The sequence below is a fragment of the Geotrypetes seraphini genome, chromosome 6, assembly GCF_902459505.1.
Source record: "Geotrypetes seraphini chromosome 6, aGeoSer1.1, whole genome shotgun sequence".
In the NCBI taxonomy this organism is placed as follows: domain Eukaryota; kingdom Metazoa; phylum Chordata; class Amphibia; order Gymnophiona; family Dermophiidae; genus Geotrypetes; species Geotrypetes seraphini.
The window spans coordinates 165622889-165638716 of NC_047089.1; the positions used below are offsets into that span (position 1 = coordinate 165622889).

A 15828-nucleotide genomic window follows, 5' to 3' on the forward strand; every position below is an offset into this window, starting at 1 on the left:
AGAGCGGGGACATAGGTTTTGGACATGCGTTATGGAAAAGAAGTCTCCAAACTCCAGTCTCCAGTCTCCAGTCTCCAGTCTCTGGCTCTGATAGACCTCAAAGAGATTTTTAGCGCTGACGGATCCTAACACTTTTCCCTCCCTATGCTGAGACGGATCCGTCAGTGCTAAAATCTCATCCAGGCATGTCAACGACAGAAACTACAAGTGCCACGGACACGGACCGACACAGACCTCAGATTTTTAAGGCCGTACGGGTTTAGATCATCGAGGTCCTTGAGGTCCGCGTTTTACCCCTTCCCCTCCGCTGCTAATGCTCATACCATAAATTCAATGCTGAGCCCTGTCTGTGCTTCAGCTTTGAAATTCTGTTTTTTTTTTTGTTTTTTTTTTTTGAGGGGGGGTTTTAAGCCGGCTGGTGTTTGCCTGCTAAACTGGCTAGACTTAACTGGCCACAGGTGAGTGCATAAAGATAGGACAGCTATTTATGTGGTGCTATTTATGCCCTAAACAGAGCCAGTTAGCTCTGGATATTGGGAGCTAACCAGACTCTGCCCCTAAAATACCTCCAGAATGCCCCCAACATAGCTGTCTTCCATTTTGGCGCTAACAGGTCATTTTCGGCACTAGGGCTGGTGTTAGGGAGGGGACAAATTGGGCAACTGCCCTGCACCCTACAGCTCCAGAGGGTCCCTTGAGCTGGGATGTCCTTCCCTTCTCCCCACCCCCTTCCAAAGCCCCTCACATCTTCTAAACTGCAAAGGGGTTATCAGTGCAGCAGTAATTCTCTACCACTGCTTGCTGATTCCTCGGCACTGTTCCCCTGCCACAGCCCAAGTGGAAACAGGAAGTTGCAGCAGGGGGGGAGGGGAACTGTAGCAGGGGAACAGTGCTGAAGAATCTGCAAGCAGTGCTAGAGAATTGCTGCTGCGCCAGCAACCCTTTTGCATTTTAAAAGGTGAGGAGAGCTTCAGAATGGGGTGGTGAGAAGAGAGGGATATCATAGCACATGGGGGCCCCCAGGAACAACTGATTTTTAAATAAAAGCAGGGATGCTGGATTGGAAGGCATGTGGTGGGGGTGGAGGGAGGGAAGGAAGGGAGAGATGCTGGATGGGAGGGCATTTGATGGGTGGGGAAATTGGGGGAGGAAGCTGGGACACCAGTCCTGTTCAGCACCACTAACTGGTTAACTGTCACTGAAACTGACTGCATGAGTTAACTAGTCAACAGCCATTCCTGGTCAGTTAACTCACTTTCAATAAAAGCCAGATTGCATTCACTTGTAAACCTTTATGTTTAGGTCCTAATTGTGATGGGTTGTACCTCACATTTCCTTTAGTGAACTTATTGCTGACATATTGCCCACCAGGTCTTTTATCTGATTATTGTTTAGAAAAAAAGCTTCATTTACACATTGGATTACTGTTGATAATTTTGAGAGATTTTAATATTCATATGGTGTTCACATGCCAAGATTGTATTGCTACTGATTTTCTTGATATCTTATCCTCTGTGGGGTGGTATGAAGCTTTTTATAGTCCTACACATGAATTGGGGCACATGCTACAAAGGACTTTTGTTAATTCAAAATTGTTGAATTCTGAAATATTATGTATGCAAATTAAAACAACTCTTTCCTAGCCATTTGAGAAGAAATCTCATTGTATTTATATTTAGCTTTGAAGAGGGCCTGTAAAGTAGTTTCAAGGCCAATTGGGACTCTAAAACCTTAATATTTTGTTCCAAATTAGAATATTCTATTTTAAGTTGTTTCCTAACATACGCCGAATATGAAATTATTTGCCCCCTCATGGTAGCTTTGAAAGCATCCCATAATGTTTCTAAAGAGATTTCCTCTGAGACATTGATTTGAAAATATTCATTCATTTTTAATTGAAATTCCTCAATAAAGTTTGAATTTGCAAGCAATGTATTATTGAATCTCCAAACAATTCTATTAGAATCTTGTTCCTCAAATTTTAATTCAATCCAAACTCCAGCATGATCTGACAAAACAATTGGGTCTATGCCAGCTTTGGTTACCTGTTGAACTAACTGATCTGATACAAATATTCTTGAAAATGATTTATGAACATGGAAGCAAAAGGAAAACTCCTGAGCATTAAAATGGAGAATCTGCCATATAACTCAAAAATTTTCAGACATGGCTCTTCATGATGCGGGCATTCAATGAAATTCATCATTGTCGGATGTTTTTGATCAGGTTGTTCTTTTTAAGAAGAGATGCAAAACTCGACAATACTGTGCTCCCTGGTTTGTTTGCTCTTTGAAGTCAGAGAAATAAATTAAGATCTTTGGAGCGTAAGCCGGAAAAAAAAATTACTTCAGATGAGAATAGAATGTTATTTACTGAAGCTTTATCAAAATAGCAGTCATTGTCACTTTTAGTGAATAGAGACTTTTATAATGAGAGATTTTGCATCTTCTCTGACAGGTAATAAAGATCCCTTTCATTTTGTGAAGAGTTTTACTAGAGTTAATTCTCAGATGACGTCTAACATCCCTGCTCAAACTTTTGCTGATGATTTTTCCTTTACGGATGCTAATATCCCCCTCCCCTCTTTACAAAACCGCAATAGCGGTTTTTAGCGTAGGCTAGCACGCTGAATGCTCTGCGCTGCTCCCAAAGCTCATAGAAGCTCTAAGAGTGTCAGGAGCAGTGCAGAGCATTCAGCGCATCAGTCTGCACTAAAACCTGCTATCGTGGTTTTGTAAAAGGGAGGATTGTGAAAGCAGTTGAGTCAATTACTTTTTTCTTGTTCATGAAATTAATTATTCTAAAAAATATGATGATTTTCTTCCTGGCTCTTCTAAGCATGTTTCTCAGGTAACAGCTCATTTGAGAAACATATATTGCAAATTAGTCCTGTCTCCTATTTCTATCTTTAAAGCTATGAATGAGAGTTTCTTTGAGTCTGTGAGTTACTTAACAGATAACTGATTGAAGGTGTAGTGTCATACTCTCTGAAGACAGCTTCTGTCACTCCTCTCTTGAAATGTGAGAAATTGGATACTATGTTACGGAATAATTATTGTCCAATCTCATTAGTTCCCTTTTTGCCCAAAGTCTTGGAGAATGTAGTTCTTTGACAGCTCCAGGAATTTATTGAGCAAAATAATTTACTTGGCAAGAATCAGTTTGGGGGGGGGGGGGGGGGTTTATACCAAATATAATACAGAAACATTTTTAATCTCAGTTTTGGACACAGATAAACTTGACTTTGATAATGGTTTATAGTATCCTATGGCCACTCGATATTTCGGTAGCCTTTGATTCTGTTAACCATAAAATCCAGATTGAGAGACTAGAGAGCTTTGGGATGTCAAGAAATGTAGCTTGGTTTAGATTTTTCCTCTGTGATGGAATTGCAATTACTATCTCAGAAATAAATAGATTCTGCATTTGTCTTTTGATATCCCCCCATTTGCCTGTTTTCTGTTTTCTTCTGGTGTAGGTATTACATGCATCTTTTCCTTAAATAACTCCTCCATTTTTTTACCACTGTTTTCCTTTGGATATTCCATATATTTCATCATATCCAGGGTCCTTTCTTCCCTCTACCTCTATGTGACTATGCTTAGTGGCCAAACTAAGGAGCTAGCTGTCTTAATTGAACTGAATTTGGACATGTGCATTTTATTTTACCTGCAATAGTTCAAGGAGGATTAACAAAATTCAAAGCAATCATATATCAACAAAATATTACATTCATAAAATCAATCCTCTTTATGATGCATTTAAAAAGGAATTTTTTTTTTCTACTAATTGTACTGTTATTTGTCCTTAGAGTTGTTTTGTATGTTTGTTATTGTCTGGCCATTTTAATCGAATTTTAACTATTTTTGAGCTGGTCTTTGTAAACCACTGCTTGTTTCTACATAAATGTGGTAAATCAAATTCAATAAATAGATCAATTAAAAAAAATTCTGAAACAACCAAGGGCTCCTTTTACAAAGGTGCGCTAGCGTTTTTACCGCATGCACTGGATTAGCGCACACTATAGTGCGTGCTAGCCGAAAATTACCGCCTGCTTAAAAGGAGGTGGTAGTGGCTAGCGTGTGCAGCATTTTAGCATGCGTTAAAACCGCTAGTGCGCCTTTGTAAAAGGAGCCCCAAGTGTTTAGCACTGGAAATTTTTTTTTTTTTTTTTAAATCTTTATTCATTTTCAAACTTACAATAAGTGTGATAATATATCCAAACAAATTAACAATAAATATATCACTTAATAATCATCAATGGCGTTAAATGTCTACAATCCATAGTCAGTGAATTCTAAACATCAGCTCCCCCGCCTCCCAATTTGAATGATCCTATGTCTCATCTCAAATTGCTTAATAGATGGTATATACGGTCTAATTTTGTCTGTGCAATACAATTAACATAGGAATTGAATGGGCTTCAGTGTATTTACCGTGGCAGCATTGCTACTGTAGCTTTGAAAATGGGGCCCTTCGAGACGTAGAGTGATTTATAAGAACTCAAATAGGCTGGCTAGAGCCAAGCCTTGTAAAATTTTGAAAACAAATGACAATAGTTGTAAAAAAATCTATACCCTAACTGGGAACCAATGACGTTCTATCAGGTTAGGGGGAGTCCAATCATTCTTCTTCCCCCTCCCCCCTCCACTTGGCAGCTACATTCTGTAACAACTGCAGCCTATATCATTTTCTTTCTAGATGCCCCAGTAGTACTACATTACAATTGTCCAAGTGAGATAAAAAGGTTATTTGTACAATAATACCTTATAAATGTCTGGGTTCTAGAATAAGTTTAATTTGACAGACAGCTCTGAAATTAAACCAGAGCTTGCTTAGTAATTCTCCTACTTTTGGCTTCTTACTCCATTATGAGTCCACAATCACTTCCAGAATGTTAGATTCAAGAAAATCAGGACAGAAACATGGCTTCGGTGCTCTCTCTGGTGTCACTTCCTAGGCGCTGGTCCCAGAAGTGACGTCAGAGAGAGCGCCGAGCTGCTCACACCGAAGTTAAAAAGGTACAGGGGAAGGGAAGGAGCACGTGCACGGCAAGGGGAGGAGTGGGAAGGGAGGGGGGCAGAGAGCAGGAGGGGTGTCAACACCCCGAGGAAAACTACGCCCTGGGCAGACTGTCCCCCTGCACCCCTCTTACTGAGCCACTGGTCCTTGGTTATATATAACTAGTTTTTTAGCCCGTTAACCATTAACGAGTGCTAGCAGCCCTTCTCTCTTACTTTTACCTCCCCCATGTACAGCAGCACCCCTTCCCTGCTCCCCCCTGTCCAGCAGCACCCCTTCCCTGCTTCCCCTGTCCAGCAGTAGCCCTTCTCCCTTACTTTTACCTCCCCCCTGTCCAGTAGTACCCCTTCTCCCTTACGTGCTCCCCCTGTACAGCATCCTCACGGCTTTTGCTAGGCTGGCCCACCTCGCATTATCAAAGTGGGCCGGCCTAGCAAACGCCCCGCAGCTGCTTGATGAAACTGCGACTGCGACTGAGAAGTCTGCCTGCCTGCAGTCGTGTGTGTGTGAGTGGAAGCTTCTCCTCTGACGCAACTTCCGGTTGCGTCAGAGGAGAAGCTTCTGCTCACATACGCGACTGCAGACAGGCTTCGCCAGTTTCAGTAAGTTTCTTTACTAAAGCTCCACAAAGGTAAGGGGGAGGGAGGGAGATTCTCAGGCCGCTGAAGGGCGGTGAGGTGGCGAGAGGGAAGGGTGGATGCTGCAGGGACTGGGTGGTGTAGGGGACAACGGGGATGTGGCGGTGAAGGGGATGGCAGGGTCGGGGCGGTGAAGGGGACGGTGGTCCGGGGCAGTGACGGGGACAGATTTTTTCCCCTTGTCATTCTCTAATTGGGATATCTTCACCTGAGAAGTCTCTGTTAATCAGCTGTTCAAAAGTCTAACAACTTGACAATACATAGAAGAAGACGTGTTTTGTGCCATATGATACCATACCATAATGTTTCTTATACTCCTCAAACATCAGCAAGGAATCATTGTGGCTTACAACAAGATTCATACAGTAACATCATGGATCAGACAATATTGAGTTCAAGTCCTGGATTACAGTGAGAATAGATGTGTTTTCAGTAATTTCCTGAATTGAAGGTAGGAAGGGATCTGTTGCTACATTAGCTTGTATTTAAATTTTTATAAGCCTAACTAGAATATCTTGTGAATCGGGTCATTGAACTAAGTTATGACTGGATGAAACTACAGAAAATTGTGCCTGCCTATAATACCTTATATAGGGAAAAAGAGAGAAGTTGAAAGGAAAAGTAACCTTCACATTTATATCTCGTACTTTGAATGGATACTTTTCCTGAGTTCAAACATATGTTTGTGGTTCAAAATTCAAAAGTATGCCATTGGTTTCAAACCCCAGTCCCAGGAAAACCATAGCAGGTAAAGGCACACATGAAATGGTGCTTAAAGTTAGGTGTACACATTTGGGCGTGTGCCCAACTTACTTGCAAAATGAGCCTATTAGTGCCAGTAATTGTGTATTAACAATCAATTATTGCCTTTATTGGCAGCAATTTAAATTTACTTGTGGATTTTGCTATGTGCTATTCTATAAAGATATGTGCAAGCATTTTTAAGAGCGTAATTGGAAAGGTTTGTGGCCATAGGAGGGGTCAGGGACATTCGCTAAAACTTCACGCGGTATTATAGAGTTTGAGGCATCCCTGCTACCTGATAAGAATTGGATTCTAAAGTTATTCTTTAAAAATAGACACAAATAATTTTTGGGACAGAGAGTCCAAATATTTCCTGATGTGACAAAAGAAACCCAGAAGCGCAGAAAACAGTTCTTGCTTCTTAAACCTGGGGTTACTGCGATAGGTGCTTTATTCTTATTACGATACCCATGTAAATGCATAGTAAAGTATAAATCTTCTAATTATGTATTCTTTGAACCTGTACAGTTAACGGGGTTTCTCTCCATGAAAAGTCTTGAAGGAGAGATAGTAACAACTTAAGTTAGTTAATTGCCCCTGTGAACCACTTTCAGCTAGCCGCCTTATTGATAAAATTGATACACTTATTTTTTTACTTTCACTCAGATTACCATCTTGGATCCTCTATATGGGACTTTAAAAATGATTAAGCAGAAGAATTATTTTCATATTATTATTTTAGTTTCTTCGTTGTGTATTAGTTGGTTGTCTTGATCATATACTGTACAAGAAGTTATTCTTGATAATTTGTTTATTAAAATGATAAATTTAAAAATTTAAAAAAAGAATTTGAGGGATCCGTGTCTAATTTTACATGCAGGGATTTACACCAGGTTTCAGTTAGTGTAATCCTCATGCCTAATAGTTGGGTGCGAATCCTGGCGCTATGCGCTATTCTAGAAATGGCACCCAACTCGGAGTGCCGTTTAGAAATAGTGATCAGTGCACATTTTTTGGCACCCAAATTTGAATACTACTTACTTAATTTAGTCCTTTGTGGAAATTTTTATATATACATAGAGGGTAGATAATTTTATGTAAGACTATTTCTGTGGGTAATGCATGGTTTTACCAGAGAACTAGCTTTAAAGATCGCCCTTCAGTGTACAAAGATAAACATTTCTAAATTAAAATAGATATACATATTCTAATCAAAAGAAATATTGGTAGGAATCTAAACAACATAAAATATCAGGTTCAGAGTTTTCAGAAATAGGACTTATGGCTCTGCCCAGAACTTTTTGGTAACGCGGTCTATAAGTATAATGTTATGTTATGTTGTATAAAGATGCCGTACTGAAGTGCTACCTAAAAGTTCAGGGAATGTGAAGAGCACATGCAAACTGGATATAGTATGTCCTTCGCCGCTAGAGGTGTCTATCAGTATGCTTTGTGAATCAGTGTGCCAACGGGCATGCAGCTGAATGGTCGCACTGTTTTGTTCTGTCCAATTTTGTAAGGTTGTGTTTATGTCCACGGCGATGACCATTCCGGATGACCGTCAACAAGCACAACACCAGACACCATAGCAAAAGTTTGTGAGACTATCCTTGCAGATCATAGGCAAACTATCCACGATGTTTGTGAGTTAGTAGAACAGTCAAACTGTGAGGTTTTGAAGCAGTTGAGAGAGAGCATTCGGCGCAAACGCCCAGACAAGTGGAAAAACAGAAATTGGTTGCTCCACCATGACAACGCGCCCGCTCACACTTCACTCATTGTTCGACAATTCCTGACTTCCAGAAACATTATAGTGATTATGCATCTTCCCTATTCAACTGACCTTGCCCCCTGTGATATTTTTCCTATTCCCCAAAATGAAATTACGACTGAAAGAGCGCCGTTTTAACATGATTGAAGAGATAAATGCACTCACCCAAGATGACTTTCATAGATGCATGGACTCATGGGAAAAATGCTACGATCACTGTATACATTCTCAAGGGGACTACTTCGAAGGAGACGTGGAAATTAGGAGTTTCGGTAAGCAATTTTTTATTTTTACAATTGAATTTCCCTGAACTTTTGGGTAGCACCTCATAGTAAAAGCACCATAGGAATTGAATGGGCTTCGGTGTGTTTACCACAACAGCATCACTTCGTAAAAGGGTCCCTTAATTATTAATTGAGATATCAGAAAAGAATTGCTCGTGCTCTCTTTCCAACACCCCCAACATGTGAATATGTATCACTACTACTAGCATGAAAGCTGTATGTAGAACCCCCACTCCTCTGTCTACAAAATTAAAATGACTACCCTTACCTTCAAGTTCCCTTATTCTTCTTCCTGCAGCAGACTTTCGAAGCAGGCTCCGTCCTGAGTTGAATAAACTAGTTAGCTCATCCAAGGGACTGCTCACGTGCCTTGAGTTGGTTGGGCTGTATGACAGGGAAGCGGCTGAAACAGAATGTGATTTTTTGTAATCTGTTCTTGCAGTCTTCACCAGCGAGGAAGGAGGTGGCTTGCTCAAAGAGGTAGATGAGCTGGCAGCTCGAACCAAAGATTTCTGAGATACTTTTGACAAATCTGCATTTTTAGATAACAATGTGGCAGATGCTTCTGGTGTGAAACCAAAGTGTGTTGATGGGAGATATGCTGTAGGAGGTGGTACTGGAGGAGGAAGCGGTGGAGTGCAAGGGGGAGACACTTTGCTTGAAACCGTAAAAGCAGTCAAACTTGGAGAAGCTGGCCTTTCATGTCCCCCTTTCTGGTTTTTAGAATATTGGGGAGGAATCTCTGTCTGCATAGTATAATTCAGATTAGTTTCCATGACAGGAATTTTTTTAACTTCCAGCGGTGTTAAAGGTGATTCATCAGAAGCAGGAGAGCAGGTTACTGGGGTTGGAGGAAACACCAAAAGTGGGGGTCTGTGGGGCAGCAGATTTGGAAAAGGGGGTGGAATGTCACAAGAATCTTTACAATTCGCATTTACTTGGCTACTAGTGTCAAAGTCCTCCCCTGATGCAGGCTTTGAATTCTCAAAAAGTTGAGAAGATCTCATTACCATAGCCACCAGACCACTACCAGTGATACTTTCTTCTGAAAGAAAATGTTTCATCTCCTCATAAACTGACTCCCCTTGATCTGGACTTTCTGATTCACTGGAACATGCCTTTCTAGGATGTCCTGTCATTTCAATGTATACCGGCTCCGCTTCTTCTTCTTCTTGTGACATATAAAGACTTAGCACGCAATGGTGGGGTCCATCTGCTGACGCTGCTCTTTGTATAACTGTAATGTCTCGAAGACCTTTTTTAGTTCTTGAATTTGAGTTTTTTGCTTCTCCATGTTTCATGACACAAATCTCTTCATGAGAACCACTAAGCTTCGTCTCAGGACTTCTTTTTGGCTTTGGTGGAGGAATTTTTTTCATTGTGCTATAGTCATCACTGTGCGGCCTTGGTCTAGTAAGAACTAAAGAAAAACATTCTGTGTTACTAGGAGGCATATTAGATTCTTATAAGTTTCATTTTGTCACTTGCATGGCTAGGATTTTCTGTCACTTTTGATCATGTAAAATACTAAACTCTGATTATAAAGATCTAGCTGTCAAAGAGAAGGATATAAGACACTCAGATATTCCTAAATGAAAACTTCTCCCTTCCTCATTGCTTTCATTTAGAATATATTTTTAGCTGGAAAGTATATAAGGTGGTCACCACTGCTTTTAAGTCTCAGGTACCTAATACAATTCATAAATGTAGGGGAATTAATAGCAGTTCTGGGTCCCCCCTGACTTAATCTCCCCCCCATAGAGGCTACCTTAAGTGGTCATTGGTTGTTAAGGGGGGCAGGGGATTCTGGGGGTTGGTATGGAATTCAATGGGTCATCTGGGGGTCCAAGTGATCTGCAGGCAAGAGCGATGCTCAATCACTCTTGCTCACTCCCGATACCATCCACCAAATGGTGTGACTACTGCTGCAGGCATCAATTTGCAGTAAAGAAGAAACGTTTACTGCACCTTGATGAATTCTCCTATTAGTCTAGGTGACTAAACGGGCAATTTAAATTTAGGTACTTGCAAGGCTTCACAACCTCCTGCAGAATTCAAAGATTATGCTTTAAATAGAAGTGAACATTAGCCCACATTTACTCTTTAATAAGAACTCAACTGATACAACTGTGGAATAATATTGCATCATAATATTCTTGCCCAGAAAATATCCTAAGGGCAAGATGACCTTCTGGCCATCAAGGAGCCAAAACTCATTAAATGTCTCAAAGAGAGGAGTTAAGGTTCCTAGAATTGCAACCTTAGGTAATGTCAAGTGGATATTTCTGAAGTGATCCAGGTCAAGAAGTCAGAACAGGGTGCAGAGAACATCTTATATTCAAAGATAAACCCTCTTTCTGAAGGGTATAGAGGAAATGTCCCTGGAGATCCTAGGGGTCTGATCCTTGATCTGATTCCAGAGGTCTAATTCCAGAGCCCTGAACCAGTGAAACAGTTCCGTGTTCCTGCCCTCTGCAACTCAAAACCTCTGCTGGGTTACTCCGTGTTGGGCATTGCAGGTTGTATACAGCTCTGCTATACCTTGGGGAACTTCTAGTAGACATAATTTACAGCCAGTAGGGTAACTGTATGTTCATGCAATAGTGCACTAGGGTTTATTGTATATTTCCTAAGCATTCTAGCTTGTTCATTGCATAAGTTTTACATCTCAATTATACTGCTTGATCATTTGAACTGCTCCTTGTTTTAGAAATAAAATAATTCTTTTTTTCTAATACCTGGCCTGGTTCATTTCTTGTAAGTATTGTATTGTTCAGAAGCTAAGAACTTAGACCTAAGAGGAACATAAGTAAACAAAACTCAGAGTGCTACATATAAATTCCATTTCACCTTTAAGTTCCTCGTTGCATTAGTTTCCTGTAGGGAACCTGGAGCAATGTGGGCAACCTGGAATTGACTGATTTATGCCTACAGTACCCCAATGCAACATGGGGAACCAGAGTGCTCAGATCCCATTATGGAATATTATATAAATTGGCATAGGAACACCTATTTACAACAGGTGTAAATGGGCATGCGAACAGCTGGCAAGCAAAACACACATATTATTCCATAAGCTGTTCACATCAGTTGGAGACTGTCCATGTCCCAATCACATTCTTTTTGTGGGTGCATGTATTTCTGTATTCCATACGATTTTTCAAAATACACCCATCGAAGACTTAAAAGGTATGCTTAAATGCTTTTATGTTTTATGAAATTAGTTGGGTATAATTTTTAATTTTAAAGTGTCTGCATAGTGTCCTCTTCATGAAATGAGATAGATTAGTTCTCCCTTCTGTTTAATATATAGCGTACTGTCTATTAGTAAGGATATCCTATTTTCATACACATTTGTGCATAGTTTGCATATTATTATATAGACTTTGGTCTTTTTGTAGCTTGTTATCTTATTCTGCTAAAGTTTTTTGTTATTTGTATGCATTTTAGTCTTTACAAGACTGATGATGGGTTATCAAATATTAAATGTAAACTACTATGCTGTATTCACTTAAAGTTTTGAGAATTTTTATCAAATATGAATTACTTCAATCACTATACATTGAATGAGCTGATGAGTGATATATAAGATAATTATGAATTTGCTGACCTTGATTTTATTAATTCACATGTGGGTCATTGGAATTCATGATGAACCCTAACATGTGTTTTTGTTTAATTTGTATGTATCTATGTGTATTCTTTGCTGTTATTATATATTGATTGTTAATATGTGTACTTTTTGTATATTTATATATTTATTGTTTGTTTATATCCATGTATGTACTTGTAGACTCCTGAGGCAGGCCGGTTAGGCCGAAACATGTTCATGTTGGGTCATTGAGTTATTGGATGAATTTTATGAGGCTTTGGATGAATAAAGGCATTTGGATTTATCAGATGAGTTAAAGGACAATTTTGTTTAGTGCGCACCATTCTGTTTGGGACAATTCCACTTTGGTTCTGTGCTTTTGAGTTTGTGGTTTTGTTTCCCCTGTTTTATTTTGTGCCAATCACATTCTACCCTTATATATACCCCCCTTATGCACTAAGAGGTAGCTTCAGGAAAAAGTGCTAAACTTTAAGCTCTAGAATACTGTGCATTAAGTGCAAATTCTATAATGGCAGTTCTTTGTGGAGGGATCTCTCCTGTCCTGGACACCACTGGACCATCAGGTCTCACAGCAGGCCCGGTGGAGGCCTGCAAGGCATTGGGAGAGAGAAGAGAAAGGGTATAGAACCTGGCAGGGAGGGGGGGGGGGTTGGGTGTAGAGACTGGCAGAGCAGTGAGGGAGGGGGGAACAGGGTGCAGGGCAAGGCAAAGGCACTACACTTGAATATTAACTCCCCCCCCCACCCCCGGTTTATATTCAAGTCAACCTTTTTTCCTCCTTTTTGGGGGAAAGCGGGTTACCTCAGTTTATATTTGGGTCGGTTTATATTTGAGTATATACAGTATGCCATCTCAAAGGCAATTGTTGGCATTTAGGTGCCTATGCACTAGCATTCTATAACCTGTGCATCTAACTTCTAGGTATGCCCCTGACCTGTCAATGCAATGCACAACTTCTAGAATAGCAACTAAGGGCAGTTTCGGGTGCAATTTCTAATTTAAGTCAATAATTGGCTATTAACTCCAATTAGCAGCCGATGACTAAATCAAGTTGTGGGCAAAAGTGAACTTATTCTATAAATTCTAATTGCAATTTTATGTGCTAAGGCCCTGTTCTATAGATGATGCCTAAAATTAGGCACCTAGATCAGTGCGCCTAGCCAATCTAGATGCCTAACTCAATTATTTTAAAAGCTTTAATCGGTACCATTAATTGAAAATTGTAATTACCGTATTTGCCGGCGTATAAAACGACTTTTCAGTACCTTAAAATCCTCCCCAAAGTCGGGGGTCGTCTTATACGCCGGGTACTGTTTACGTGCCGGTCCGCAGAAAATTCCTGCCGGTCCACACAGGACCGGCGAGATGGACCCGTTAAAATTTCTGCCCCGATGGTGTTTGCAGAAATCTTCTGTTCCTCCCAGCCTCGGGCGATCAAGACAGGCGGTCATTCCCTCTGTGAGTCTCGCCTATGCGGAAACAGGAAGTTGAAACAAAATAGGCGGGACTCAGAGAGGGAAGGTCCCGACGTTTGCAGCCTGTCTTGATCGCTGCCCCTGCTGAGTCGCCGAAGAGGGCCGCGGGGAAAGTGCAGGCAGAGAGAAGATGGTCAGCGTGCGCGGGAAGGTCAGCGTGTCGATTGGGGCCATCAGCAGCGTTTGTGCTGAGTCTGCCCACGTGCAGGATGCGGCGGGTAGGGGCCTCCGACTCGTCTTGGGCGGCTGGGTCTGCGGTGCAAAGCTGTTTTTGCCGGCTTGGGGGGGGGGGTGTCGCGAATCGGAAGAAGGGGTAGTCTTATACGGCGAGTATATAACAAACTCTATATTTTAACTGTAAAAGTTGGGGGGTCGTCTTATACGCCCAGTCGTCTTATACGCTGGCAAATACGGTAAATTGCAATTAATTAGATGGTAGGCACCTATCATTTCAAGGTAGGTATCTATTCCAAGGTGTCTACCAGAAAATAGGCATGGTTAGGGGTGGATTCTGGGCATATCTTGGGTTTTGACTAACTTAGGTGCACTCATTTAAGCTAAGAAAACCCTGGAATAAATAAAATGCACCTAAAATTTCAATGCCTACTGGTGCCTATCACTGCTTTAGGCACAATTCAATAAATGGCTCCTAACTTGTGATTGACACTTGCACTCCTCAGCGCCTACTGTTTATATACCACTATCCATTCAGTCATGTCTGATCCTTGTATACTCTATAGGCCAGAGCTCGTCATGCTTCCCTGTTTTCCACAGCTTCTTTCAATTGCTTGATGTTCATTCTGTTGACATTCATGATGGTATCCAGCCAACAGGTATTTGGTCTCCCCTGCTTCCTTTTACCACTGACCATTCCGAGTAGCACCTCCTTTTCTAGTGAATTCACCCTCATCACATGTTTAAAAGAGGTCAGTTTCAGTCTGGCAATCTTGCTTTCCAGGGACAACTCTGGGTTTATATGATCAAGAACATCTTTGTTGGTGATCCTAGCTGTCCATGGCATTCGTAGAAGTTTTCTCTACCACCTGCCAGATGCGGACTGGAATGTTCCGTCTGCGGAATCGGAAAGAAGTAGGGAGATTGTGGATGCCTTTCAAGAGGCTCTGCTCAGACAAATGGTGACGGAACCCACAAGGGAAAAAGCGATATTGGATCTGGTCCTCACAAATGGAGAGAGTATCTCTAATGTTCAAGTGGGTGCTCACCTGGGAAGTAGCGATCATCAAACGGTTTGGTTTGATATAACGGCTAAAGTGGAGAGCGGCCGCACGATACTTAAAGTCCTAGATTTCAAACGTACGGACTTTAATGCAATGGGAAAGTACCTGAAGAAAGAGCTGTTAGGATGGGAGGACATAAGAGAAGTGGAAAGACAGTGGTCTAAGCTGAAAGGAGCGATAAAAATGGCTACGGACCTTTATGTGAAGAAAATCAATAAAAACAAGAGAAAAAGGAAGCCGATATGGTTCTCCAACCTAGTGGCTGAGAAAATAAAGGCGAAAGAGTTGGCGTTCATGAAATATAAAAAAACCCAAGAAGAGGAGAGCAGAAAGGACTACAGGGTGAAACTGAAAGAAGCCAAGAGAGAGATACGTTTGGCGAAGGCACAGGCGGAAGAACAAATGGCTAAAAATGTAAAAAAGGGAGATAAAAATTTTTTCAGATATATTAGTGAAAGGAGGAAGATAAAAAATGGAATTGCTAGGCTAAAAGATGCTGGGAACAAATATGTGGAGAGTGATGAGGAGAAAGCAAATGTGCTAAACAAATACTTCTGTTCTGTGTTCACAGAAGAAAATCCTGGAGAAGGACCGAGATTGTCTGGCAAAGTTACACGAGAAAATGGAGTAGATTCTGCGCCATTCACGGAGGAGGGTGTTTATGAGCAACTTGAAAAACTGAAGGTGGACAAAGCGATGGTCCAGACGGGATCCATCCCAGGATACTAAGGGAGCTCAGAGAGGTTCTGGTGAGTCCTATTAAAGACTTGTTCAACAAATCTCTGGAGACAGGAGTGATTCCTGGGGATTGGAGGAGAGCGGATGTGGTCCCTATTCATAAAAATGGTCACAGGGATGAAGCAGGATACAGGCCGGTGAGCCTCACTTCAGTTGTTGGAAAAATAATGGAAGTGTTGCTGAAAGAAAGGATAGTGTACTTCCTTGAATCTAATGGGTTACAGGATCAGAGGCAATATGGCTTTATAAAAGGTAAATCGTGCCAAACGAACCTGATTGAATTTTTTGATTGGGTGACCAGAGAG

At 41.1% G+C, this 15828-nt stretch overlaps 1 protein-coding gene across 4 annotated transcripts in view; it reads right to left on the minus strand.

The window, feature by feature from the left end:
* The window catches only part of MYO16 (myosin XVI), a 709054-nt gene that overhangs the window by 43865 nt on the left and 649361 nt on the right, over positions 1-15828 (minus strand). For all 4 annotated transcript variants that reach the window (XM_033949922.1, XM_033949923.1, XM_033949921.1 and 1 more), the window contains one exon: positions 8728-9879. In XM_033949922.1, coding sequence (XP_033805813.1) covers positions 8728-9879 — 1152 coding nt within the window. The remainder of the gene's footprint in view (positions 1-8727; positions 9880-15828) is intronic.